The sequence below is a fragment of the Ovis canadensis genome, chromosome 19 (assembly GCF_042477335.2).
Source record: "Ovis canadensis isolate MfBH-ARS-UI-01 breed Bighorn chromosome 19, ARS-UI_OviCan_v2, whole genome shotgun sequence".
Classification (NCBI taxonomy): Eukaryota; Metazoa; Chordata; class Mammalia; order Artiodactyla; family Bovidae; genus Ovis; species Ovis canadensis.
The window spans coordinates 45,367,923-45,393,924 of NC_091263.1; the positions used below are offsets into that span (position 1 = coordinate 45,367,923).

Here is a 26,002-nt window from a genome sequence, read left to right on the forward strand (position 1 = left end):
ATGGCTGTACAATATAGACAGTTCTAGAGCAGTCCTGTTTTTCAGACACGACTTTTCCAGTTTGTACATCTTGATACTTACTGTAGAACAGTAGATAGGATGAGGAGAATTACTGCTTTCTGTTCCCAGTTAGGCGTCCTCTGGGTACATGTACTCTGGATTTTTTTTTTTTTTTTTTGGGTGAGAAACTTGGGTTTATTTCAAGCACTTCAGTGTTGTTTTAGGAGATAAAGAATGCTAAGGGTCTACTGTTATCTCTGCCTTTGTGCAACATAAAAAAGAAAATGCTTTTTAAAGACTCATTTATATGTGGAGAAATTTGTCCTACCAAGTATAATGCCAAACATTTTCCAGAGATTGTTGTTTGGTAGAAACCTATCAAACCTGTTTGAATCAGGGGTATCCTTTCATAGTCACTTGGAGGTCTTGAACCCACCCCAATTATGCTGATATTGCTCAAAAATTCCTTGAGTATTTATCCTATGGCTTCTTCCTGTGAGCCGTTCATCATGCTATGTGATAAAATTTATCTCATTACCTTCTAAATCAGACCAGAAAAATCACCCTCCTTGAGCATGACTCCTCACAGAGTCACCAGTGGTGATTATCCAAAAATGGAAACACCTCTCAAAGAACAGATCCAGCGCTGCCCCTGGAAAGGATCAGGGAGAGAGGAAATGGTGAAGGGAAGGAACACAGAATGTTTGCGCAATAGCAGTGTTGCTGAAATAAAGTGAAGGACTTAGGAGGGCTGTGAGGTGTGGTATTGGTATCGTCTTCTTATGCCCCCGTTGTCACCTTATTCCCTGTAAGAAGAAAATTGGGAGTAAATGACATGGGTCTCTCTGAAATACCCTCATGTCCAGTTTGAAGGGTCAGTAAGTTCAGCCAGGAGAACTGAAGAGGTAAACCGGTGCTTGTTACTTTACCTGGTGAGGGTTGTGGAATTTCCTGAAACTCAGGAAAGGTGAGATGTTAAAAACTCTTCACCCTTCAGTTGAGCTCCTCCTCTGGTAGGTTACAGATGTCAAGGGTTTCAGTTTAGGAGTGACCAGAATTTACTTCTTACCCTAAGAAAGTTCTATGTAAATAGAAGCCATCAAATAGTGTAAAGCATTCTCGCTTTGCCATTGAGAGTTCTACTCATGGTTCCCTTTGGCATTTTCTCTGTTAATTAAAGCACTTACCCCTGGTAAGGGCCAGCTTTTATATGTTTGGGAAGGTAAGGCATAGCTTGATAATGGCCGCTAATCCAGTGAGGGTCATGTCATCCTCTGATCCTGTCAGATGCAGGAGGCGGTACTCTCAGTGGTAAACAGCCAGTGTCCATTTCTTCTGAATAAATCTGAGAAAATGGGTCAAAGGTGTTAAAGCCAAAACTTCAAAGAATAAAAATGCAGCAGCAAAATGACTTAAACCATTTTTGTATGAGAGACAATGAGTTCAAAGGTGACAGTTTTAAGCTTGTTTGCTGATTTTAAAGTCATATTAACATTACTTTTATATTTTGGCTTTGAAACATATTTGGGAGCTAATATTTTAGTATGAGAGATGAGTGGGTTTAAAAGGGACTGTTTTATGCTTTACTTGTTTCCTGATTTTGAAGTCATATTAACATTACTTTTATATTTTGGCTGTGAAACCTGCTTGGGGGCTAATACACATATTAAAAAATACTTCTGGTTAACTATGACCAGAGATTAGGTGAAAATGCCGAAGTACAGTTAACTCATCATTTTGGATTTTGATTTTTCTTTTTTGGAAGAGGCGCCCTTCACCACAGGAGGGTCCTCCTAGGGGTGGGAACTGCAGCTCTTGGGGATGGGTTTACAACCGTGGGCTGTTAGGCTGAATTTACTGCTGTTTTTGGAGTCTTTTTCTTATGGACAATGTTCTCTCTTTTATACTTGCTGCAGAATGCAGTGCGTCATAATCTTAGTCTCCACAAGTGTTTTGTGCGAGTAGAAAACGTTAAAGGGGCAGTATGGACAGTGGACGAAGTAGAGTTCCAAAAGCGAAGGCCACAAAAGATCAGTGGGTACGTCCGCCACGTTTGAACCTCTTAGCCTGGCTGGGATTGCGCTAACCAGTGTCACGTAGAGGCTTTGGCTGCTAGATGGTGTTAGACCAGACACCTGGTTTCACGTTGTCTCAGTGAAGGGAAGCAAAAAAGCATTTCATCCCTCCCGTTTTGTATACCCGCCAGTCCCCTTGCCCTGCTTGCTGGTCTTTGTTGCATCACATGCTAGTAGCTTTTAGGTGGCAATGCATATTAACCCTCACAAACCATTGGCTTATGCTTATTGCATTTTATTTTCTTTCTCCTGTTCCCTGTATTGGATGTCTGTTCTGCCCCCAACCCTGCCTCTCTCCTTTTGTTGCCACTTCATCTCCTTTGCTGCTGCTCCTATCCCAGGGTGCCATTCGCACCAACCTCTCACTGCATAAGTGCTTTATCAGAGTAGAGGATGAGTTTGGGTCCTTTTGGACAGTTGATGATGAAGAGTTTAAACGTGGCCGCCATATTCAACGAGGCCGTCCTCGCAAATACTGCCCCGGTGAAAACTTTGACGAGCTTGTCGCACAGTAAGAGCCTTTACTTGCTTTTGTTTTTTGTTTCTGCTGTTGCTTTGGCTTTGCATGGTTGACTCATCCCATAATAGTTTTGCATTTCACCACGTAGCAGTGCCACGGCTTTCTGCAACGGAACTAAATTGTGTGATTTGTACATGTATTTCTCTCGTTTCCCTTGGAACACCAGCGCCCTGAATAATGCTTTTTTGACGTCTTTAATGCAAATACCGGTTGTCTTTTGATTCAGCAGCTTCACGGGGACCCCTATAACTCAGTGCTTTTGCGTGACCCCTAATTCCTCCAAGTGAAGAGGAAACTCTTCTTTAGAGTTAAAATGTGTATTTACTGGGGTAAATTTCTTTTTATTGGCTCACTCGTATAACAATATAAATGTAGTAAAATGAATGATAAAAGTGCTCCAAGCATAGGAAGGAAATTAGTTAACATTCCATCTACTTCCTTTAAGGATCATTGATCAGTGTAGGTAATTTCCTCCCAAAAGCCACCCCTACCTTTCTGACCATATCCTCACATGTGATTTTTTTAAAGTATTTTTATCCTTCCTGTCTAGAGATGTTCTTACAACAGTATCTTGTCATCATTTGATCAGTAAATGGACACAGCATTAAATTATTCTTTTATCCTCACAAATTTGGCTGTGCCAGAGAGACTTGAACCAGCCTTGGCTGACCAACCCTCCCTGGAGTACCCCCTCTCTCCTTTTTGGCAGTAAATGAGCCTTGAAGACTTTTTCTTCAGAGCTACCCTGCCATTCCTCTAGCATTTGTTCTAGAACTCAAATCCTGAAGAAGCTTAAGAGCCAGGATTCCTCCCGCCTGCTCCCAGGAGACCTTGCCGTCAGCTCACTGACCATCCCAGAGCATCAACCTTCCTGCTAGAGTCAGGAGCGGCTGCTCCAAATTGACAAAAGATTCATCTGCGGAGGAAGTGCCCAAGCTAATTATCACATAGTCTACAGTTTTACCCCCAATTTGCTTGAACAGCAATGTCTATCCAGCTCAGAGGTGTTCACATAGACCAGCCCCCGGTGAAGCCAGGGGCTAGGGAGAAACCCGACTTTCCTTTGGGTTGGGGACTGGGAGACATTCCTGATTTGGAAGGATACCAGCAAGCTTAAGACTTAGCAAAGAACTCGGGGGGTGATTGTGTTTAACTTTGAGTTTTTATCTTTCTCTTACACAGTAACCCTTCCCTTATTAAAAACATGCAGACCAGCCACGCCTACTGTACACCTCTCAATGCAGCTTTACAGGTAAGATGAACGGCTGCCCCGACTCTGTGGCAGAGGGACATGTCTCCCCCACTCATTTCAAAATATATTAGCCTCGCTCTAATTAGATATTAAATTTTAATTCCGTTAAACTTTTTTCTTAAGTGCACAAAGCATCGTACTCCCTGGAGGCAAACATATCGGGCTGCTTCAGCATTAGCAGGATGCTTAGCATTTTGAATATTGTGGCAAAAAAATTAAAAGTTCACTTATTAATATTTATCAGCAGTATCATAATTTCCATCCTCTTATTTCAGAATTTCACTTGAGGCAAAAATACCACAAGTGTAATTACTCTAGCACAGCTATTAATGTGCTGGATGATAGGCTACTGTATCACATGACCTTCTATTGTTCACCGGTTTAAAGAGAAAGCAGAGCTTTTTTATTTCTTCTCCTTCTTTTAAAGTCTATTTTAGCATCTTTTCACTGGGGAGGGAGGAGGCTGGGTCTGGTTCGCTGGGTAAAAGTAAACTGTTTTTGTTCAAGCCATAGAGTTAGACTCTAGGTTTCCAGCAGATTGCTCAGGGTTACATAAGAAGCTTGCAGGATGTTTGCTCCTACTGACAAACCAAGACGTCCTTATGTAACCGGTGTTTCCAGCGGTGGCGGGGAGGGGGGGGATGTGTGGGGGGAGGAGGGTGAAGACACGGGGTTTGAGCAGGAGGGAGGTAACCTCCCCGATGTGAGTTACCAGGGCAGCCCTGGCGTCTGTCAAGCCTTCTAATTATTGCACATCTCAGTTACCAAACAATCAAGTCACAGCCAAATCGAGAGAGGACTGGAGTACACTACACTGAACTTACCTGGGCAAGGCCGTCCTCCGGAGTTCATAGGTGGACAGGGTCTTGTGGACCTTCGCAGCCGGCGTTCTTGATACAGATGTGACGAAGTCTTGTGCCCATTCAACGGGCCGAAATTAAAATTTCCCGAGGGAAGGGCACAAACAGAAGCAGACGTCTTAAAAAGGCTCCTTAAGGGGGTGATAGTGATGAAAAGACAATGGAGACACTCAGCATTAAGGGGAACAGAGTTGGGTAAAGAGGTGATAGAATAATCTTCCTGTTCTCACTAAGCACCTGCCCTGCGTCCTAGAGAACCATTTTCCCAGTTTACTCACTCAGCGAAAGCTTCCGGCTTCCGAGGATGGAGCCATACACAGCCTTAACACACTTTTGAGTTCAGAGGCAAATTCACTCAGCTTAGCTTTTCAGTAATTTTATATATATATATATATATATATATATATACACACACACACACAGCCCAAACCAAATTTAATAGGAGGAACTACTTTCTGTGTTTCTTTTAATTACTTGTAGTTTACACAGTAACTTTAGAAAAGCAAATGAAGGCACGCTTAGATGCCGCCACTGTAAATACCATTCATTAGTAGCTTATTTTCCCTGGAGTCTTATGAAGTGTGAATTTAAAGGCTGCTCTATCTGGAATGGTATTCAGATTACAAGCACATTTGACATTCATGAGGCTGCCAGGCAAAAAAAAAAAAAAAAACACAGCCCACCAGCAGCAGTGGTCCTCCTGCCTCTGGATTCTCTTACCTTAGTGACTGATTTCCACTAGGATGCGTTCTCTTTACAGAACTGCTCACACTTTACTTCTGCATTTACCTTTGGCCCCTGTACCCTTTCTTACTTTCAGTGATAGCCCCAAACTCTCCCATCATTTTTCCAAGAATCCTTTGTATCTATCCTGAGGTGAGGTGAATACCTGGGTCTCAAGTCATGATTTGAGGAACGGATCTTCTCCCTCTCCTCCAGGAGTTTGGGTCCTTGGTCAGTAGACAGTCCTCTCAGACAACTTTCCACCATGCACCTTAAATAAAGAGACCACCAGCAGGCCTTCCCTTCCTGCCCACTTCCATTTTTTTCAAGGCAAGTAAAAATAATAGTGGAACAACATCTTCACAAGATTACTAGAGCAACATAACGCGTGATATACAATATATAAAATAGGACAGCAGAATCCACTACAGAAATAAAACATTGGACTCGGGACAGATTGCATTATGCTCTGAAAAAGTGAAGTAACTAAGGGTAACCGTAAAGCTTCATATTTATAGACTGCCTCTCCCCGCTGGGATCTCAGAGCAGTTAAGGCTCCAGGAGGGACAGGACTTAAGCACCTTCGATTTGGGGGGGTAGAGAGGCCAGTGTGATGTGAAACCACGTTCTCTGCATTGGACCAGTCCTTTGTAAAATCTGTGACCCCTTGCTCCAAAAGAGACATCAAGTACAAAAGGAGCCACTAGGTTAGACCTAAGCTGTTGGTGGAAAGTTTTCTAAGCTCGGGTAGGTGGCTTTGGTCACTCATGCAGAGAATGTCCAAGAAGCTGTCTTGTGTAGGAGCGACTGGGTTTCTCATTGCAGCCCACGTCATCGTTCTTTTAAAAGAGGAGCACACTGGTTTTCTTTTTTTGTCTGAGAATCAAGGATTGGTGTGAGTGCTTTACCTTTGGATGCCTTTCACCAGTGTCAGCTGTGTTTTATGATCCAGTTCCCATCGGAATTGGCCTTGACCCAGAACACACTGAGAGCCACAGAAAATGAATCACCCCGAAAAGGTTGCCCTGTCCGTAGGATGGCCAGCTCGTCCCAAAGCATACATTCTCGGGAACACGTTAGTGTTGTATGTACTTCTCCATCTTTGACTGGAGAAGCTGCAAGGAAAAAAAACACGAAGCTAGAGCTTGGCCCCACCCTTGCCACCTTCTGACTGTAAAAGTGAAAGAGACTCACTGATGGTCCCAGCAGAACTTCCATGTCAAGGAGAAATAGGGCCAGTGTGTGTGTCTAGCTGCAGTTTGGTGTGGGGCGGATCAGGCAACGGGTCTGACTTTTCACTCTGCCAAAAAAAGAAAAAATGTTTTATTGCAATTACAAGAGATCTGTTGAAAAAAGTACTTGATGCAAATTATTTGACAAACAGTAGGAGAGTGAGGAACGTTCAGATGTGCTGTTCGTCAAGATGAGTTCACCACATTTGGGAATGAAAATGGGATTCCCCCCCCCCCGCTTTTCAGAAGAAGGCAGTTACATAAATTCAGAAGTGGAGGGAAGGAAAAGCTGTGGGCTTGCAGTGGGCCTGGCTTTGAAGTCATCCCGTAGCCAGTGCTGTGTTAGGTGTGGGCAGGTCATCCGTCCCTGGGCTTAAATCTCGAAGGCGTTTCTGGCTTTGGACCTTGTACAGCAAGCGAGACTGTGATTGTCTTAACACGCAGATTCCCTGCAGCCCAGCTCTGCACCTGTTCTCTCTTCACTTCTGGCTTCTACTTGGTCTCTAGAGCCAGGGTTTCTAGAATCGTCTGGACTCTTGTATCACTGGCCAGTTGGAGTCACTGCACCAGATTGTCTCGTGATTGTACTTTTACTTCTGCTACTGCCGCTGCTAAGTCGCTTCAGTCGTATCCGACTGTGCGACCCCATAGACAGCAGCCCACCAGGCTCCCCCGTCCCTGGGATTCTCCAGGCAAGAACACTGGAGTGGGTTGCCCTTTCCTTCTCCAATGCATGAAAGTGAAAAGTGAAAGTGAAGTCGCTCAGTCGTGCCAGGCCAAGTGTAGTCTGCAAGAGTACAAGTTTGATAAATCTTGGTCTCATTACAGCTGCCAGTTTTTGCAAGGCTGTCCTCTTTAATAAAATGCACAGTTGCTAGGTCAGAATCATGACCCAAATGACAGAGTGTGGACACTGTAGCCCAGTGAGATTCTGATTGTTGTCTGCATCTCAGACTGGGTGGTGGTTTTATTCAAGTGCAGTAAGATAGGAAATGAACAGTATATCCAACCATCAGGTTTAGGATATCTTTCTTTTTCTCTCCATTTCCACACTTTTTCGCTGACACTCAACTTAGAGTGACTTTGTCACCTTCGATATGGATGTACTTACGTACCCCCAAAGAAATACGATTTACAGCTTCCTTTTGCCAGAGATTTCTTTTTTCTTCGGTCCTCAAATTCCAGATGATTGGTTGGAACCTGAAAGATTGCATAGAGTTACCTTCAACCAGTTATCTCAGACTACACTAAAAAGATTCAAAAATCATTAAAACAGAAATGATGGGGAGGGGAGATAAAAATTGATTCCAATTCTATAATCTCTTCCTTTTCTATAGGATCTGAGACGTAAATGTTTATGGAAGTTCTCATAAGTTTGGGCTCTGCAGCCAGAATAATCTGATCAAATCTTTAATATCCAATAGTGGAGTCATCGAAGTGGATAAAGAAATGAAAATTCCATTACATTTCCCTGTGATCTGGAAATATTCAGTTCCTCTTGAAAAAAGGCTTCAGACAGAAAACTCGTTATGAGATAGCCTTGTCTAAAGCTTGTGCCTCCACTCCACAGGCGCCTCGGTCCCTCCAGCTATAGCTCTTTGGAACCCAGCTTGGGACACGTGTCATCATCAGCTTGACTCTTAAAGCACAGCCCTTCTAGACCTATTAGAAACTTGTCTTTGCCAACTATACCAGAATGAAATTAAACTGAAGACCATCGAATCCACCTGTAATTGATAGCCTCCCTGTCTGTACACCCTGTGTCTTCACACATTTTCTTTGGGTTGATGGCAGGCTTCGATGGCTGAGAACAGTATACCTCTATACACTACCGCTTCCATGGGAAACCCCACTCTGGGCAACCTGGCCAGCGCGATCCGGGAAGAGCTGAACGGGGCGATGGAGCACACCAACAGCAACGAGAGCGACAGCAGTCCGGGCAGATCCCCTCTGCAAGCTGTGTGAGTACTGGCCCCCTGCAGCACCTCCGCCATCAGTTCCCCCCGGTTTTCTGTCACACAAGCCCTGCTCTGTCTGCCGTCAACACCTTTTCTGTCATTTCTGACTTCCTAGAACCCGGGGAGAAGTGGGTGCTTCCAGAAATGTTCAACTTGGTTCGCAGTTCAAAGGACCACTTACTTATACCCGACTCATAAGCGTAGTAGGCTTCCTGCAGCCCCACAAATGCCCAGAGCCCCAAAGGGGATGATGCCTGTGCTTTTTGCCCTTGCTCAGTCAGCTCAGGCCGTTACTTCAGCCACCTTACCTTTTCCTCCTAGAAGCAGTATGCATCCTGTGACACAGTTCACTGTCTGCCCAACATGCCAGCGTGCTGAACCCAGCAGGGCGGGAAAGGATGCTTGTTTACTTGGTGGTGGGATAATGGCGAGCCGCGCACGCCGCGCTGAAGCGCTATTACCAAGCATTAATGATGGCACGAAGGAAAGACGGCATGATTTATAGATTGCTCTTAAAATATCAAAAGGAAAATTAATAGGGGCATTATAGCAGCAGACGGCAGTATAATGAGCACGCCCAGAACCATGCAGAGTGCTGGGTGAGGGCTGTCTGTCCTGCGTGTGTGTGAGGCCCCTGGGGGTGGGCGATGGGAGGCAGGCAGGGTGACACCACTCCCTCTCTCGCAAGAAGAGTTTCAAAGAGAAAAGAAACCCCTATTTCCCACCTCGGATTCACCAGGGATGCTCTAGAATGACAGCTTCTCCCTTTTAGCGAGTGTCTGTAAAACCAATGCCTGCTTTAAAGGAGTAAACCAGTGCAGTGTTTACCATGCTATCAGCTCCTAGAAATAGACCCCTTGTCTATACAATGCTTCTGAATTACTGACCAACATCTTAGTTTAAGAGCATTTGAGTGATCAGAATGGAAAATATGACCTGTAGCAATTAGCAACAGAATGAATTGGCATCTAACAACAAAGGCAAAATGCTGTCTGCTAGTGTGGGTAATTGGTGGCTTTGGAGGAATCTGAAATTTGATTATTTAGCATTTGAATTTCATGCCCAAAGTGCTTTGAAAAGGATCTTTAAAGATGAAAATAGTCTTTTTAAATTCATAACAACAGTCCCTTAGCATTTACTCCACAACATTTTAAGAACGTGTTTCTCTCTCACGCTGCCACTGCCATATATCATGCTTCCTCCAGCAACCTGGTGTTTCTGACTTTATTATCACACCCGCATTCATCTTTAAATCATTGTCATGACAGGAGTATTTACTAAGATATTAAGGAAGTTCAGAGCAAATATAAATTGTTATGTATGCTACTTCAGGAAATACCGTGGAGCAAAAAGCGGCTGAAACTACTGAGTGAAAGAGTTTTTCGTAGTATCCACAGAACTCCCAAGGTTTCGTTCCTATGTTTATAGTAAGAGAAAAAAAAAAAAGACTAAAAAAAATAAAGGAAAGATATTTGGATAAAAATTCACACAGCAGTTTTGAGTGATGCTAACTTTGCTGTATGAGATAGTTACTGTAATTTATGGAAACTTTGAGTTAACCCCGATATAACCGAAGTCTTGTTTTACAGCTGTCAGTTTAATTTTTAACAAAGTGAAGATTTTATTGATGGATGGTTTTGGTTTTTTGTTTTTTTTTTAAACCCTATATAAAGATGTCAAAAAGCATACTGTTTGTTGCTTAAATCTCATAGTGTACAGTACAATAAATTATTTTGCTAAAAAGAATTATATGTCATCAGCCCATTTCCTGTGCCTACTCTTGGTGCTGGAGATGGTTGCCCTTTTTCATCTCACATTTCCATTAAGCAGATTCTATAATGATGGAGTTTTAATTCTTATCCAACATGCATTGCCTGCTATGATGCAGATTGTCACCTGACCTTTCTATTCTATTGGAATAACTCAAATCATAAACTTTACAGCAAGGCTTAAAGGACCCTGTTAGTAACAGCCCACCTGCTACCTAGTGTTGACATAGAATTCTCTCTTACCTTCCCCTTGACACTCAAATACCACTACATTTTTTTCTCTTTTGGAACACTACCAAGTAGTCCATAAGTCTAGCTTGGAGTATTATCCATTCGTCCTGGGAGGAGCTAAAGGAGCTATCGTACAAAGCACGTACTCCATGCTGTCCCCACACCCTCTGAACATAGTCAGCAGTCAGCTGACAGCAGTCAGCTCGCTTTCAAAACTCTGCTGTTCCCACAGTGGCAAAAGAAAGCAGTTAGGTCTAAGAAGGAAAATGTGGGGTTTGACACAGTTATTCCCTGGAAGCCCTTTCGGAAGCGGAAGTCAGAGAGAAGGGAGGAGGTGGCCAGTGAGTGTGGAAGGTGCCACGCGTGTCTCCGTTTCCCAGGATGCAGGGGAGTGACTGTGAAGCAGAGGGTCTGAAGGAGTTTGCAGCTTACCTGAAATGGATCTTGCGTGGAAAGCCATTCTTTCCCATTCTCTAAAACGCTACTTGCCCATGTTCCTGCAGTGGCCCCACTCAGCAAGGGGTCTGCTGGTTTCACGGAATGTCGTGAAGTTGGATGTCATTTCCCTGGAGTTCTAAGAAGCCTTAATATCTCACCTGGTTGTGTTGGCAGCTTGTCACGTGGTAGATCTGATCAGTTCACCTTTGCTGAGGCTCCGCTCAATAGTAGGTGCAGGGTTTGAATCAAGGTGCACAGGGTCGTCACCTGTGTCTTTGGGATGGAAAATCATCTCACTGAAGTTTGCCTGCAGATTGCAGAGGGGAGCCAAATACTCTCCCATGTGAACTCTGCCTTGTTGGGGTTCAGGGAAGTGACACATACCTGATTTTTTCTTTTGCCTAGCCTAACATTTGTCAAAGTCTCAAATTATAAGGCAAGAACTTCATTAAGACTCTCCAGTTGTTCCTAGGGTCTCCCACCTCTCCCACCCACAGCCTTGTATCATTTCTGTCATCAGATTCAGCTTATAAACCTGAAAAGATGAATATATCTGGTAGTGTGAAGAAAAATGAAAATAGGAAAATGGTAAACACAGCTGACTCGCAGTTCAGGCACCACATAACCCTAAAACACTCTTGTCCAAACTGTTACTAGAACCATGCTACCAGAGGACGGGAGGGGGTGAAGTAACAGTTCCAACAGTGCTAATATGAAGCCCAAACATAAAGTGACGTTCACCATTGTCAGTCACCCGAGAAACACAGTTGAAGGTAACTGGAACTTTCCTTATACCTGCTCAGCAACACACCATATTTGAAAAGCAACACTTGGGGCTGATGAGGTTGAGTCTAAATTGATAGAGCTTCTCTGGAAATTAACATTGCAATGAATCATAAGAACCATAAGATGTTTTAGCCTCTGCTCCAACAATTTCATTCTCAGACATTTATCCTAAGCCGGTAAATCAAGTGTGAATAGAAGTGGTCACTGTATTACAACAAAGAGCACAGCGGGGTTGAAGGGTAGAGAGGTGAGAAAAAGACAGTCCCAAACGCCCAGTATTAAGTGGTAACATGTCAGTCAGCACAGTGCTCATATAGTCATAAAAATTAAAACCGTAAAGGTAGCAAAATAACATTCCTGCTATGTTTGCAATATGTGAAGACATGACCCCAAATGGGAGAGGATAGACAAAATATCCTCCCTTAACTAGCGTTTATGGGTGATTTTTTAAAAAAAGGAATAAAAATCCACACACCCAATTCTTCCCGAAAGAATACAGGGGAGGGGCCTACCAGGGCTGACTTCCCAGGCACGCGATGAACACAATTTCACAAAGATCCCATGCTTGAAAGTTTTAATGCTCAGCTGTTTCCATCTGGAAAGTCTCAATGAATTTTTCAAATGCATTTTCACTTCACACTGGACTCTGCAAATTATGCATCTGGTCCTGGATCTTGACCTGAAAACAAATAAACAGGACCATTAACAAACTAAGAATAGACGGAGCCAAAGTAGTGAAACATACTCTAATACAACCTGGGCATATTTCATTTTGCAGATAGTTTGTAAGAATACGGGCTCTTTTTTAAAAGCTATTCATCCCAACATCCACCTCCAAACACTCTCTAGGCTTCGCTAATTGAGAGTCAGTTGGTCTTCTGGAGGTCGCCGTGGCAAGGGCAGTCCGGAGCACTCCTCTGTTGGTTTTTCAAGGTTCAAGTGGCCTTAAGGGTTTGCATACAACATCAGTTATTTAGGGAGGCAGCAGTCCCCAGCACCACCTCTTATTACTAATACTTGATAAAGTTGAATGAAAAAAATCCACCATTGGTAGCCTGTCCCTGCAATGGGATCTTTTTTTTTTTCTTTTAAAACTTGAATGGGGACCGGGTTTTGTAACTTGAATGGCTCTTTTACATATCAAAAGCCCCACAACCGAAAGTAATTTGTATTTGCAAAAGGATCGGTTGTAAATATGATTTAAGAACAACATTTCTCAGTTGTTATCGGAGTGGTTTCGCGTGGTCCCTCGCCGGCCCCTTCGGGTGAACTGTGCGCTGGGGGGTAATGAGCGCGTTGGCAGATCTCATCAGAGCCCAGAGCGTCCCGGTGGCCGCTACCAGCCGGGCCTCTTGTTTAGTCTTGTTTACAGCTGACAGCGTTATTATTCTGACCGGGGCTCTGCTTGCTTATCATATTGTTGTGTTGAGCGCACCTTTTCCTCTCCGTTTGTGTTTCCTGGCAGGGCTTTTCTTGCCTTATTGACAGTTTGTAAAAATATGCATTAATTTGGAGTTTCCAGCATGTATCATGGTGTCTCTTTGCTGTGTTTGCTTGAAGTTGATTAATGATAGACCCTCGCTTGGGGTTGGTCTCCGGAGAGCTCTTTCACAGGTTCTGCATGTTAACTAGCAAAGCAGAACACACATCAAGCCGCGATTAGCCCAGCCTCCAGTTTTGGGTCCCCGCAAACTACCCTTGCGTGACGGGTTCTTGGTTCATGGGATTATTTCAAGGTTTGTTTTCCTCCACGCAGGAGGCCACTCCGGGGCCCGTTAGCTGCCACCCAAAGTGTGTCCTTGGACTAGCAGTATCAGTGCAGAGCTGGCCAGAAATGGAAGTCTCAGGCTGCATTTTAACCAGAGCCCATGTTAATGTGTGTGCATGTCACACTGTAAGAAACACCATGGAGGACACACCCACTGATGCTTCCATCCAGAGACCCTTCTGGGATGATGGGAATCTCCCCTTCCGTGCAGTCCAGTATAGCACTTAAAATGTAGCCAGTGCAACTGAGAAGCACAATTTTAAACTGTCTTAGTTTTCGTAGTCACACGTGGTTAGTGGCTGCTGAATAGAACGTCACAGCCCTAGACTGTGGCTTCTGTGTTACCCAGAACACCCAACTTACCTTGAGTTGGGAAGTCCCCTCAGTGAACCTTCTCTTGCTTTTCCAGGCATCCTGTACACGTCAAAGAAGAGCCTCTGGACCCCGAGGAAGCTGAAGGGCCACTTTCCTTAGTGACAACAGCCAACCACAGTCCAGATTTTGACCACGACAGAGATTACGAAGATGAACCTGTAAATGAGGACATGGAGTGAACATCTGGGCAGGCCAACCCCAAGAGTGTGAAGATTGGGGGGAAAAAACACACACACAAAACAAAACATGTCAAAAGTTGGCAGTGAAATCGTTCTCCATCGGTTGTACAGTCTGGAGGATTTTTCACTACATTTTGACAACTCTGCAATGTGTTAACTCTTAGTGCCATCAAGAATCCCATTTGGGAGTATTTTTGATTTTTCTACTTTTTGTTGAAAAAAGGAATTTGTACTCTGTGCATTGGATGGACTTGTTTGGTACTGGGGATTTTCCTCTCTTAACAGTCAACATCAGTGTTGTAAATTCGCTAAACTGATTCACTTTTAGCAGCAGACTTTGCGAACTGCAGTCCTGCCGACGTTGCACAACGAGGACACCCAACCGAGCACGTGCGCCCGAGCTGCAGACCAAGCCTCTGCCCGAATCTAGGGACTCCAGTGGACGACCTATTTGCACAGTACTGCATGTTGATTATCACTGCCTTTACTCCAGTTTGTTTGTTTTTTTTGCTTCCAGTTGGGATGGGGAAGGCCTTTGTGTGTGTATTGGGGGGAGGGTTGAAAAATAATTATCCCAAACTTTTTAATGTATTGCCTTTTTTTTTTTTTTTTTTTTGGCTTCTCCTATACCATTTTAAGTTCTGACCTCAGGCCTCCATTTGGGCCCGTGGCCTCTTGGAGGCTTCAAGTTTTCTGTACCTTGTGATGAATGTTAATAGGTGTTTTTATTATACAAAGCTGAATGTCATTTCTCGTTCGTAGTTTTCTGTCACTCATTCCATTTCCCTTCAGACATCACCACTGTTTTCTCAAAAGTCAGAAAACATTCCGTTTTGGTCTTTTGCAAAAAGGTCCCAAATGCTGCACTCTACATGTGAAGGTCCTCTCACCCAGATGTGAAGTTCCTGCCAGAAAGAGAATGAATGACAGAAAAAAAAAAAAAATTAGAGACACCCTAGGAACCATGCAGATTCATTTCACAAAGCAGTATTGGAATGTGGGAAGAGGGTTGTTTCAGATTTTCCTTTTTTTTTTTTTTTAATATTGTACCTACCGTCTTTCTTAATAAATGCCACAGCATTTACCAGCACAAGGAGACATAGGCAGCAGCCCCTCTTCCCCCAAAACCAAAAAAAAAAAACAAAAAACACTGACAGTGTGGCTGTAGAAGGCTCTCCCTGGGATGACCTGGTTGAGATGGGCCTCAGGCTCTCGCAGTTGTTAAAACCAGCATGAGTTGCTTTGTTTGCAAAATGGCCCCAAAGCTGGCTTCCTGAACAACTCTGCTGAAAGTGCCGGTGGCCCCCAATGGAAACATCCATTCAGACCTGCTTGGTGGCATTCATCTGTTTGAATGCAAATCAGATTTCAGTTTGATCTTGTTCTGTGAGTTAATGAGGACTGGGCTCAGCAGAAGCTGAGGAGTTAACTTCCACTGTGCGGACCTGGTGCAGCAATGCAGTCTGTGAGGCGGCATCACCCCACCAGTCCTGTCTTGGAAGCCAACAGCGCAAGACATCAGGTAGATGGGAGCTCAGCCCAGCCTTGGGCTCTTGGGGAAACAAACAGGATGTGCAGGACGTGACTCTCATGGGTCAGGACAGCCTCAGTCCTCGGAACCCCTGAACACTTCCACTTGCACCCCCTTTCCTGTCATTTATTTATCTAGGACTGTAGCTCTTGTTTTAGTTCGAGAGCCGTTTGGAGAGCTTAATTTATATGCTTTGTACCTTTTTTCCCCTAAAATTACCAAAGATATTCCACAAAGTTAAATTATGTTCTCTGTTTTTATGCTTTATCTGATGAAGCCAAATATCCTCTTCTTGTTGATCAAAGGAGGCAAAATAATTTAGAGGCAATTGATGAGATATAGGCTATTGCTAACTTGAGACAACTGCTCCTTCATCATAGAGGACATTTAGGAGACCAAGTAGGTAATGGAACCAAAGTAGTTACTTTTTTTTTTTTAAGTCATTTTTTGTTGTTTGTTTTTTTCCTACAGAGACCAAAACTCATTCCTGTAAAGAGAAATTACGGGGCTACTGAAGGGAGAAATAGGATACAGTATTAAGAGTGTACCATCTCCAAGAAAAAAAAAACAGTGTATGGCATATGAAACTTAGGGGGTGTCCAGTCCAGGAGACAGTTATGGTAAAATGAAGGTGAAATTCAGAGAGAACAAAAAAGCTTCCACAATTGAACTAGACCATGTAATAGTATTTCTAGAAGACATTTCTTTTCAAAGAAAGATTGTATGCCACTTTTGTTTAAGGACTGTGCTATGGACACTGCGTTCATTCTAGTTTCTCTTGTCATATATATCCTCAAGGTTTTTGTTTTATTTTTTGAAAGGTTTTCTTTTTGTCCTTCCTTTCTTTCAGATTAGGCTTGCCTCAGCATTTTTCATTAAAAAAAAAAAAGTAACATTCCTGTCCACTCACAAGCTTGGTAGAAAAACTTCTTTGGCAGTTACTTTTGAAGCTTCACACTGCTTTCTCTAAAAAGGGCAGTCTGTGGTCACTCGAGACTTACATTTTTTTTTTTCCCCCAACTTTTCCAGGCAGCGTCATGAGTGCAGGCAGTAGCCAGACAGGGTCATGGGAAGGGGGCCCTGTGCTTCTAAACTGAGTGGTTGCTGGTTAGTTTGGTATTCAAAAGAGGATAAAAATCTGGTAGATTAGTTCATTCTCAGCATGTGTAGCTAGACATGAGTAAAGTTAACAGCATGAGAAACTGTTAGTACGCATACCTCAGTTCAAACCTTTAGGGAATGATTAAAATTTAAAAAAAAAATACATTTCACTCAGTTGCACTTAGTCGTATGTCTTGCATGCTTAGTCTAAAGACTGTAGCAAAAAGAAAAAAAAAATTAGATTTTACATATCTTTGCAGGTATCACAGCCTTGCAGAAGAACCAACTGAAAAAAAAAAAAAAAGAATCTCAGGCTTTACAGCAAGCAAACTTCACTCTGATTTTTCCAATTCTGATTCTGTATCCCTTGGGGGTAATCCCAGTTGCTTCTTTAGGATGGGGTTTATTATGTTGTACATATATCCCGATGTGTCTGTGTGACTCTTTGTCTTTTTTGGGGGAGGGCGGAGGGTGGTTCTTTTTTTAGATAATGTTCCTAAAAAGGAATAAATGCATACACCTGTTTGTCAAAACACCTTTGCTTTTTGTGCAACTGCTTTATATTAACAATACTTAAGGAAAAAAAAAAGCTTTGGAAAAAAACTACTGTATGTAATGGAATTGCAGAATATGCTGCACATGTATTTTATTTAGTTATTCTTGCTTTAAGAATATCGGATGACATTTCCTGACATGTGGGAGGAAGAAACTCCCAAACTTTTTTTTTTTTTGGCTTTTAAATTGTAACATAGTTGACAGATTTTTTTTTCCCCTGTTCTCATTGATCAGAGCATCTTGTACAGGTTTTTTTGGTGTGTGTGCGAACGGGTGTGTGTTAATCTGTTTTTTGATACATTCTTATCCCTTGTGTTTATCCTACCATTGCCCTCCTGGCTATCGTAAATGAGTTCATACATTTGAAAAGAGAAAAAAAAAATGTTGTTTTAAAAAGTGTTTTCTCCTGCTGCAGTAAATACTTTGCATGATGAAATTCCAGGGTCACACTTTCAAAGTTTATCAGTGAAGTAGTGATTAATCATGAGAGTGTCAAAGCTATTGAACTTTTTGTATAAAAAAAAGAAAACTTTACAAGGTGCCAAGATGTACAGACAATTTTGTTACTTTTTTTTTTTTTTCCAAAGAAAAGCGTACCTTAGGGAGAACAGTCCCTCGCATCAGACAGATGCACCGTCAGGAATGAGGATCCACCCTATTGTCCCGAGTCTGTCCTTGTGAGACAAGTTAGCACTGCCTGCAGTGTACCAGCAGTGAAAGGAAATACCAAGGCTTATGAATGGGAAGAGTGACCGCCAGCCCCGCCACCTTTGGATGGCTCCGACCTGATTTCCCAGCGTTCCATCAGACCTGGTAAAGACACCTTGGATTCCTCACCCAAAATGCGCTGTCCGTCATTAGCAATTTTATCATGGGGGAAAAAAAAGTTAAAGATTTCCTCTCCTTTCCACATTCCAGCTTGATGTCCGTTTCCAAGGGTACAAAGAAGAACATGTTTGTCAGGATTCTGAATCTTTGGGGGACCTTTTGCTTAATGGTAGACCCTCTGGATATTCCAGATGTTTCTGAGAGTCGGTTTGGCTTTTCTCTCCCGCGAATGAGACTTAACAATTCCAAAGGCATCTATGTGGGCCCCGTGTAGTTCTCGCGACGTGCGCTACCCAGAAGCCTGCGTGGAGATGGTACAGCCCGGACTGTGAGCATGGTGCTCCATGGAGATGTGCTGCCAGTAACAAGAATTTTTTTCTTTTTGTTCTGTTTTGATAAGGCATAAAAGGAACTCATTCCTTGACATCAACTGTAATTCCATCATTCCGTGTCTGTGGATACAGACAATAAAAAAAAAAATGTTGTGTAGTCAGTACTAATTACTGACATGATCGCATTCTCAAATGCAATAAAAATGCTGGTTGTTCACACTGGTAGTCAAAGTCGCCACCGCCTAAGTTTCTTTCCCCTTCTGACCTGCTGAGAGTGTATGTTTGGCATATGCCTTCAGTTCAGCACCAGCTGCTTCCAACTCAGAATTAAAATCAATCTTAACTAAAAGCTTTCATCATCACAGAGGGCTGAAGCTCTCATCCCTCAGGATTTCAAAGTAAAAGTCTCCACTTAGCGAATTGAGGGGAAAAAACACAGAAAAGGGGAGGTTACCTTTTCTCTCCAGGAAGCACACTGATTTTTTTTCCATCATATTTTATATAGAAAAAACAAAATATTGAATAACTAGCATTAAGAGCAAACTAAAATTTCAGAGGAAAGCAATTTCATGAATAATTCATTTAAATTTCACATCTGCAAGATTAGTCATCCAAATAAAATGCTAATGTCAAAAACATGCACCGTCTATAATATTCTCATCAAGAAATCTCTTTGCATATAAAGATAAATGCTGAGATTAGAACAAATGATTTTATAAAAATATTCTATCTAAAAGTATGGTCTGGTCCATAGCTGCCTTCCCGAAACCAAATAGTAAAAGCTCCCGTAACTGAATATTTCCAGAAAAACCATCTTGATTTCTGAGGTCTTTTAAGAATTTCAGATCGCTAGGAAAATTAGCTATTTCTTTCTAATACTATTCTGTCATATATAAGGATGAATTAATTTGGGCCTTCTCTCTGAGTAAAAAAATTTAAATTGGTATATCAAAAGCAGCGCTTTTAAGTGGCCAAACTACAATGACATACAACCTTTAAGTATATAATTCAGAGCACATAACAGAAGCTAGTGGACATCTTGAAAATTAACCTTGCAGTTACTCGGCAAAGACCAGCTGACACTGAAGAAGAAATAAATGTTCTTCCTCAGCATTGTTTTGAAAAGACCTTATTAGGAAAACATTTTTTTTCATACATATTTTGCAAAGTGTTAGCCCCCTTTCAGTAAGTTATGCCACTGTCTAAAAGCCCACTAGTCTGATAATGAGTGAAACATTTGAACCCTTAATTCTTATTCTAGCTACTACTACAAATAAATTAGGGTTAATTGAAATTCCTTTAAATACCAGGCTTAAACATAAACACTGCTTAGAGCATGTGCAGTTGGTAAAATTAAATATGTCCACATATTGTGAGTCAACTGAAAGACCCAAACCAAGTATGTATGACCTGCATTAGTGAAGATTTTGCTGGTTGATGCAGATGACATTTTTATTTGTATTTCAGGAATTGTTCTAATGCAGAAACATTCTCTGACATCTTTATTTCAGGCTTGCCATTCAGATAAACTAGGCAGCAAACCCAAACTGTTGGTGCTTCTTTTAAACGGGAACCTTTGTATCAACAGCCTAAATAAACTCTGAGGAAGACCAATTTCACACCAACACTAACCAGCTGCCTGACAGTTTTTACTCTCCCTTCCCTCCAAAAAAGATTAAATCATAGTGTAATTAGTCTTTCTGACTGACTAGGTTGTGCCTTCTCTGATGATACTACATATTTCTGTGTAGGCTAGTAATCACAATTTATCTTTCATCCTTATTGTAGTTGAGTCAAAAGTAGTCTTTCTTTAAATAAAGTGAAGTTGGGTCTCATACCTTCCTTTAAGGAACTGACTGATGGATGAAAGATTTAAGACAGAATTCACATTGGAGGGAAATTAAATTACATACAAAAACACTGGTTTAACTGTGGGACAATATTTGGCTTAGAAAACTGTCATTCTAGACTTCTATTTGTTTTTAAACAGCATTTTATTTTTTAAAAAAACAAAACCCCCTATCCTCTTATTTCTGCTCTGATTGTAAAATGACATTCCATGCTCAGTAACCCCCCAAAATACACATACATATCCATTTGAAATGATCCACCGGCCTTGCCTTTGGCTTATACCAAGAATACAGGGAGGAGGAAAAAGGGGGAAAGACAAGCTTCAAGTTATAATGTTAATTTGAAGGTAACCGGCCTTTCAAGAATTAATTTCAGCCAAAGCAATAATCATTATTTACCAGCGTGTGACATTTTTATCACTCATCATATTAGCAAATTTCCATTGAAAATGCTAAAATGGTTCGTCATAAGGCAGATAACTGCTCTAGCTGTAAAAATGACCAACACAAGTGCTGGTACTCAAACATTAAATTATACTGTAATTAATAAAGACAGTTAAACTGTCTACTAGCAACAGCAATTTAGGTAACCACATTTGATCAGCTATAAATTGTAACTACATTAAAATTCCAGAAATATTAGCAATATGGATTACTTGATGGAAGTCACTGCTGATCACCAGTTCTCTTTTTTTTTAAACAACGGAAGCACAGGTCAGGTTGACCACAAATCCGTGAGTGAAGATCAGGCCTTAGCACTTTTAATCTTGTGAAACAAGCAATTACAAATAGTTGCATCGATTTGTTAAAAAGCTTTAGGTGACATAAATTGTTTCCTGTTTAGCTTATTGCTCTGATACATAAATGTCACCCAGCCCAGCATTTGGGAGGCCACAGAAGAACACAGGGTGACTTCCAGGGATGAATTTGTCAGGCCTTTTGTGAGCTTTCTGGAGAGCCGCTCTTCCTGGCTCGTTTCTCATTAATACGAAGGAAAACTATTTTGCTATGTGAATCGTTAATACCAGTTTAATTTTCGATTCTCAACTGGGATTTTGTGCTTGCTTGCTTGCCACTCAACATAAAGCAGCACGTTTGAAAAACATCTTCTAAATAGAATAATATTTACAAGGCACTTCAGCCTCTGAAAAGCTAATACTCCTCCCTTCTCAATACAAGGGACTATCCTTTGGATTGATATTTCTACACTTAAAATACAATTTTAAATGGCTTGTGCATGTTATTGACTTAACATAAATCAAATGTATCACATACTTTCTTTAGGTTGGCATGCCACTTAGAAAAACACATTAGTTTCTGGGGTGGGGAAAAGTCTGGAGAAAATTTATTAAATAGAAGTTTTTACTGTAATAGAATATTAATGTAAGCCAATGCTCATTTGCTATTAAGCTGATCTTTTTTTTTTTCTTTAACATACACATGCTTTTTATTATTTTGCACTCAAGCAAAAATTCCACATTCAAAGACTTTCCATCTAGTCGGGAATGTCTCTGGCAAGAAATACGTTAAGAAATCCTGACCTCGAAAGACAGCAGACCTTCCATACTGAGCTTTAGCCCCACCAGGCAACACATGCAAACTTGAGGTAATGCTAGTCAACAGTGTGGAATCCAGAGAAACAATTACTCTTTAAATCCTGCCTCACCGCTACTCTACCAGCGCTCAGATGAAAATGTTTGATTTGCAACATAAAAGATTCATTAATTACCACTTGAATATTTAAAGCTATTTTGCAGTCTAACAGAGATAGATAAAGCAGTGAATTAAAACCTCTAATAAAATTGTAAAAATATTTCGGTAAGTTTACCCGTGTTATGATTTAGGGAGAGATTCAAGCATTCTCACGGAATAGATTCTTAGCCGTTTTCAAGTGTGTATTTGAAGGAAGGAGCTAAGTGTTGCGGGAATAATTTGTTTCTCGCTTTCAAATATTTACTAATAATTTATTTGCAAATCAAGTTTGCTACTTTAGAATTTCACCAGTGTGAGGGGCAGGGGGTGCAGCAGGAATTTGCCAGGCAGGTTGGAGCATGGTGTGTCTGATCCAGAAATTAAAATACGTTCAAAAGTATTCAATTAGGCTGGAAGACTTAGAAGCCCTCACATGAAAGGAGTGAGTTCCTGCCCACAAAATGCAGCAAATCTAGAAACAGCCAACCCCCAAAACAGCCCTACCACTTCTGCCCAGCATTAGCTGCACTTTATTATCCTTTATAGCATGTCAGTGTTTGGATCCTGGGATGCTAGAAGCAAGCAGTACCCAGCATGTTCTTCAAATCAAATGCAAGAGAATCCAAATGCCAGGTGACCAGACCCAGCCCTGCCGATACCAACTGGGTGACTTGGTGAGTCACTGGGTGACTTTCATCTCTGGTCTTCCCCTTCCTCTTCCTGTGAACTAAGGACATTCAACTACATGACCAGAAGGGATCCTGCCAATTTTAAGTAAGGTTCTAAACATTTAACAGATTCCCCCTTGGGGATTTTCTTGATAAAATTTATGATCTCACCATGAATGACTTTGCATGGTACTCTGTTGTCTTTAACCACTATTATAATACTGTCCAATTAAACCCTGCCTTCTAACATGCCCTGTTAGGAGCAAATTTCACCAGCATGCATGCTTCCAACCATCCATCCATCCATGAATAAGCACCAAATGCATTCGATGACCTGCTGAAATTCAACACTGGAGATAAACTGGGGACAAGACAGAGTGTTGGCCCCATCGTAGCCCCTGGCTCACTGGGAAGAGAGTTCTCAAATAGCTTGTGCTGGAAAGCACTGAATGCTAATAAGAAGGGAAGTCCACCCCTCCCCTGGGGACAATCAAGAATGCTTCTGAGAACACAACCATGCTTAAGGGAAACCCAAGGGTGTCTCTAAGAGTTTGCTGGCTTGGAAGAAGGAGGGAGAAGGTGCTCTAAGCAGAGGGCTGGAGTCTGAGGCAGGGCAAGGTCAAGAAGAAATTTTATAGAAAAACACTAAAATCATCATGGCAGGGCCATAGATCAGGCGAATGGCAAAGTCATAATTCTTGTCACCAAAGCCTAGAGTTTTTACACCGTCCAGTTCAGCAGTTCCTGAGGAGGTGATGCCACATGAGCCTCACATTCCAGGGAGGAAACTGCCCCTTCCGCCCTCTCCTGGGGCCACGTGGGCCGCCTTGTTCTTCCTGGGCTGGGAGCACACTTGGGCTCAGGGTTTCTCTTCCCTCTGCCGTGGATGTGCGTTTCCTGGCCCTCTGTGTGGCTCACAGGCTCCCTCTTTCCAAACATCACAGCCCAGTGGCCTTTCCTGACCTCACGGGGTGCAGAGCACGCTGGCTGCCCGCTCTACCCTCCACATTCCATGTCTCCTTTACCCACTTTGTCCTTTCCATTGCACTTGGCACCTCACAGCATTCTGCATACATCTGTGTCTTTGCTCATGGTCCGCCTCCCTCCGACCATGAGGGCCTGCCTGTGTGCTCAGCTGCTGGGGCCCCAGCAAGAGGAGCAGAAATCAACACTCAAAGTTGCGGAGTGAGTCAACAAGCATCACCCTGCCTCGTGGGGAGAGGTAGACTTTCAGCCTCTACAGTCAAGAGTCCAGAGCCTGCCCCATAAACCACTCCACCATTTTACGGCCACGCAGACCAGGTATCAGATCTAAGATTCTCGGCCCAAACCCGCCAGGTGGGAATGATGAGCAGCATCTCACAAATGAGGACCATGGGATGCCTGGGTAACACGCTCAAGGCTGCATGCAGAAGCTGGGGGGCTGGCATTTGCCTCCATGGCAGATTCCACTAGCCCCTCTCTTGGCACTGGTCCCGGCACTTACGTCTCAACAACCTCTCACCTAACATACCAAATAGGCTCACGTGACTATGTAACTTTCAAGTGGAATCACTGATGTCCATTTTTAAGATATTATAAAGTTATTAAATAATGTGGAGAAAAGCCATTTAAATCTGAGCCTTTTACGTACAGTCTGTTGTGCCCAGTGTTTTTTAAATTTTAAATTTAAATCTAATTGATTTGCAATGTTGTATTAGTTTCAGGTATAGAGAAAAGTCATTCAGTTATTTTATATATATATAATATACTATATATATATATATACACACATTCAAGAGTCTTTTCATATCCAGGTTTTTACAGAATATTGAGTGTAGTTCTCTGTACTACATAGTAGATCCTTACTGATTATCTATTTTATATACAGTAGCATGTATATGTTAATCCCAAGTCCTAATTTGTGCCCAATATTAAAAGCAATGTCAGGACAACAATTCCCAAGAGTGGTCAACACTGAATTTATTGTTCATCATAAGATTTTTATGACTTGACTCCTGTCAAAGAGGACTGTTTCTGCTCCTGTCTGAAATGGTGAGCAGCCAGACACCTTTTTTGAGTCCTTCTATAAAGTCCATTAAATGTCTTCCTAACAGGTACATTAAAACGTTTATATCCAGAATCTCCACCTTAGCTGAGATCCAGTGTCCCTGGCAAAATGCCCAGAGAAGCTGTGAGCTCCTTGAGGACAGACTCACTCTCATATTCCCCGCAGGACCACCCTGAACAGGCCTCGGGTGCGATGAGAGTGGCTAAGAGCAGAAGCAGGCAAGCCTGGAACTGAAGCCAGAAAAACGGAATTTCTCTTGCCCTGGCCCTCTTGATAACTGCAACTTTGGACAAATGTCTCTAAGCCTCAGTAAGCATTCTCACATGGCAAGAGATAGGTATAAAGACTAAACAAGATTGTGTGTGTGTGTGTGTGTGTGTGTCTGTGTGTGTGTCTGTGTGTGTGTGTTCCTATACTTTACACTCTAGCTGAGAGCCAGGCTGCTCAGTGTCATGCTGAAGCATAAAAGTCCAAGTGTTACAAGCACATGTAATAAAGAGAAATGTGCTCTTGAGAGGCGGGGTCAGGAAACAGGTCTGCAAAGATGAGAGACTGAGTTTCGACCTGAAAAGGGGAGTGAGGACCATCTATCATCCAGGTGGGCTTGTGATGACTTTGTTTCCCAGCAGTCATTTCTCTCCTGCAAGCACAGCACCCTTATTCATTACAGAGCACCCTCCCTCCTACCTTGTAAATGTTACTTCAGGAGCACTTTAACCTTTACTTTAACCTTCTTCCTCAGAGGTCATCCCAAGTCTTTATTAAAACTACTGAGAGAAATACTCTTCTTGAAGGAACTGTTGATTGGCCAGGACAAGAGCTGAGAGTCCTAACTGACCACTTGTGCTATAACGTGGAAAGGATCCACCTAAATAAAAGGAAATACAGGAAACCGAGATAAGAGAGAAAGAGACAAAGGTAGAAGCCCAGGAAAGTCTGAGAGCTGAGACCAAGACCAAGGCAGGAAGCCAGGAGAGGGGGCTGGAAGTGACACTGGGAACAAGAAATAACAGACAGACTGATCCCGTCATTTGCGCTCCCGGAGGCAGCCACGCCTGAAGCTACAGGTACACCTCTGGCTTTCAGTCATGTGAGCCGATAACTTCTATTGCACCTGCCAGTTTGTAATCAAATACCCCTAAAGGATGTCATGTGGAGTGGTGGGCAATTCACAGAGGAAACAACAGACATCAAAGCCCTACTACAGAAAAGAGCATTCCAAGTTCAAG

At 42.4% G+C, this 26,002-nt stretch overlaps 1 protein-coding gene and 1 long non-coding RNA gene across 13 annotated transcripts in view; one reads left to right on the forward strand and one right to left on the reverse strand.

Annotated features, from left to right (window-relative positions):
• The window catches only part of FOXP1 (forkhead box P1), a 622,410-nt gene extending 603,672 nt beyond the window's left edge, over positions 1 to 18,738 (forward strand). For 10 of the 12 annotated variants that reach the window (XM_069561641.1, XM_069561643.1, XM_069561642.1 and 7 more), the window contains 4 exons: positions 1,917 to 2,038; positions 3,778 to 3,847; positions 8,457 to 8,623; positions 14,022 to 17,331. In XM_069561641.1, the coding sequence (XP_069417742.1) occupies positions 1,917 to 2,038; positions 3,778 to 3,847; positions 8,457 to 8,623; positions 14,022 to 14,166 (504 nt within the window). In that variant the 3' untranslated portion in view covers positions 14,167 to 17,331. Of the gene's footprint in view, positions 1 to 1,916; positions 2,039 to 3,777; positions 3,848 to 8,456; positions 8,624 to 14,021; positions 17,332 to 17,940; positions 18,167 to 18,271 lie in introns of those variants that run through there. The other 2 variants (XR_011250843.1, XR_011250844.1) reach the window with 1 other exon arrangement.
• Positions 161 to 8,181, reverse strand: LOC138424548 (uncharacterized). Its single transcript, XR_011250859.1, has 8 exons — positions 7,778 to 8,181; positions 6,625 to 6,730; positions 6,339 to 6,545; positions 5,597 to 5,701; positions 4,672 to 4,838; positions 1,188 to 1,345; positions 930 to 1,081; positions 161 to 806 (listed from the first exon to the last, which is right to left on the reverse strand). It is a non-coding gene; the product is annotated as an uncharacterized lncRNA (long non-coding RNA).
• Positions 18,739 to 26,002: the final 7,264 nt, after the last annotated feature.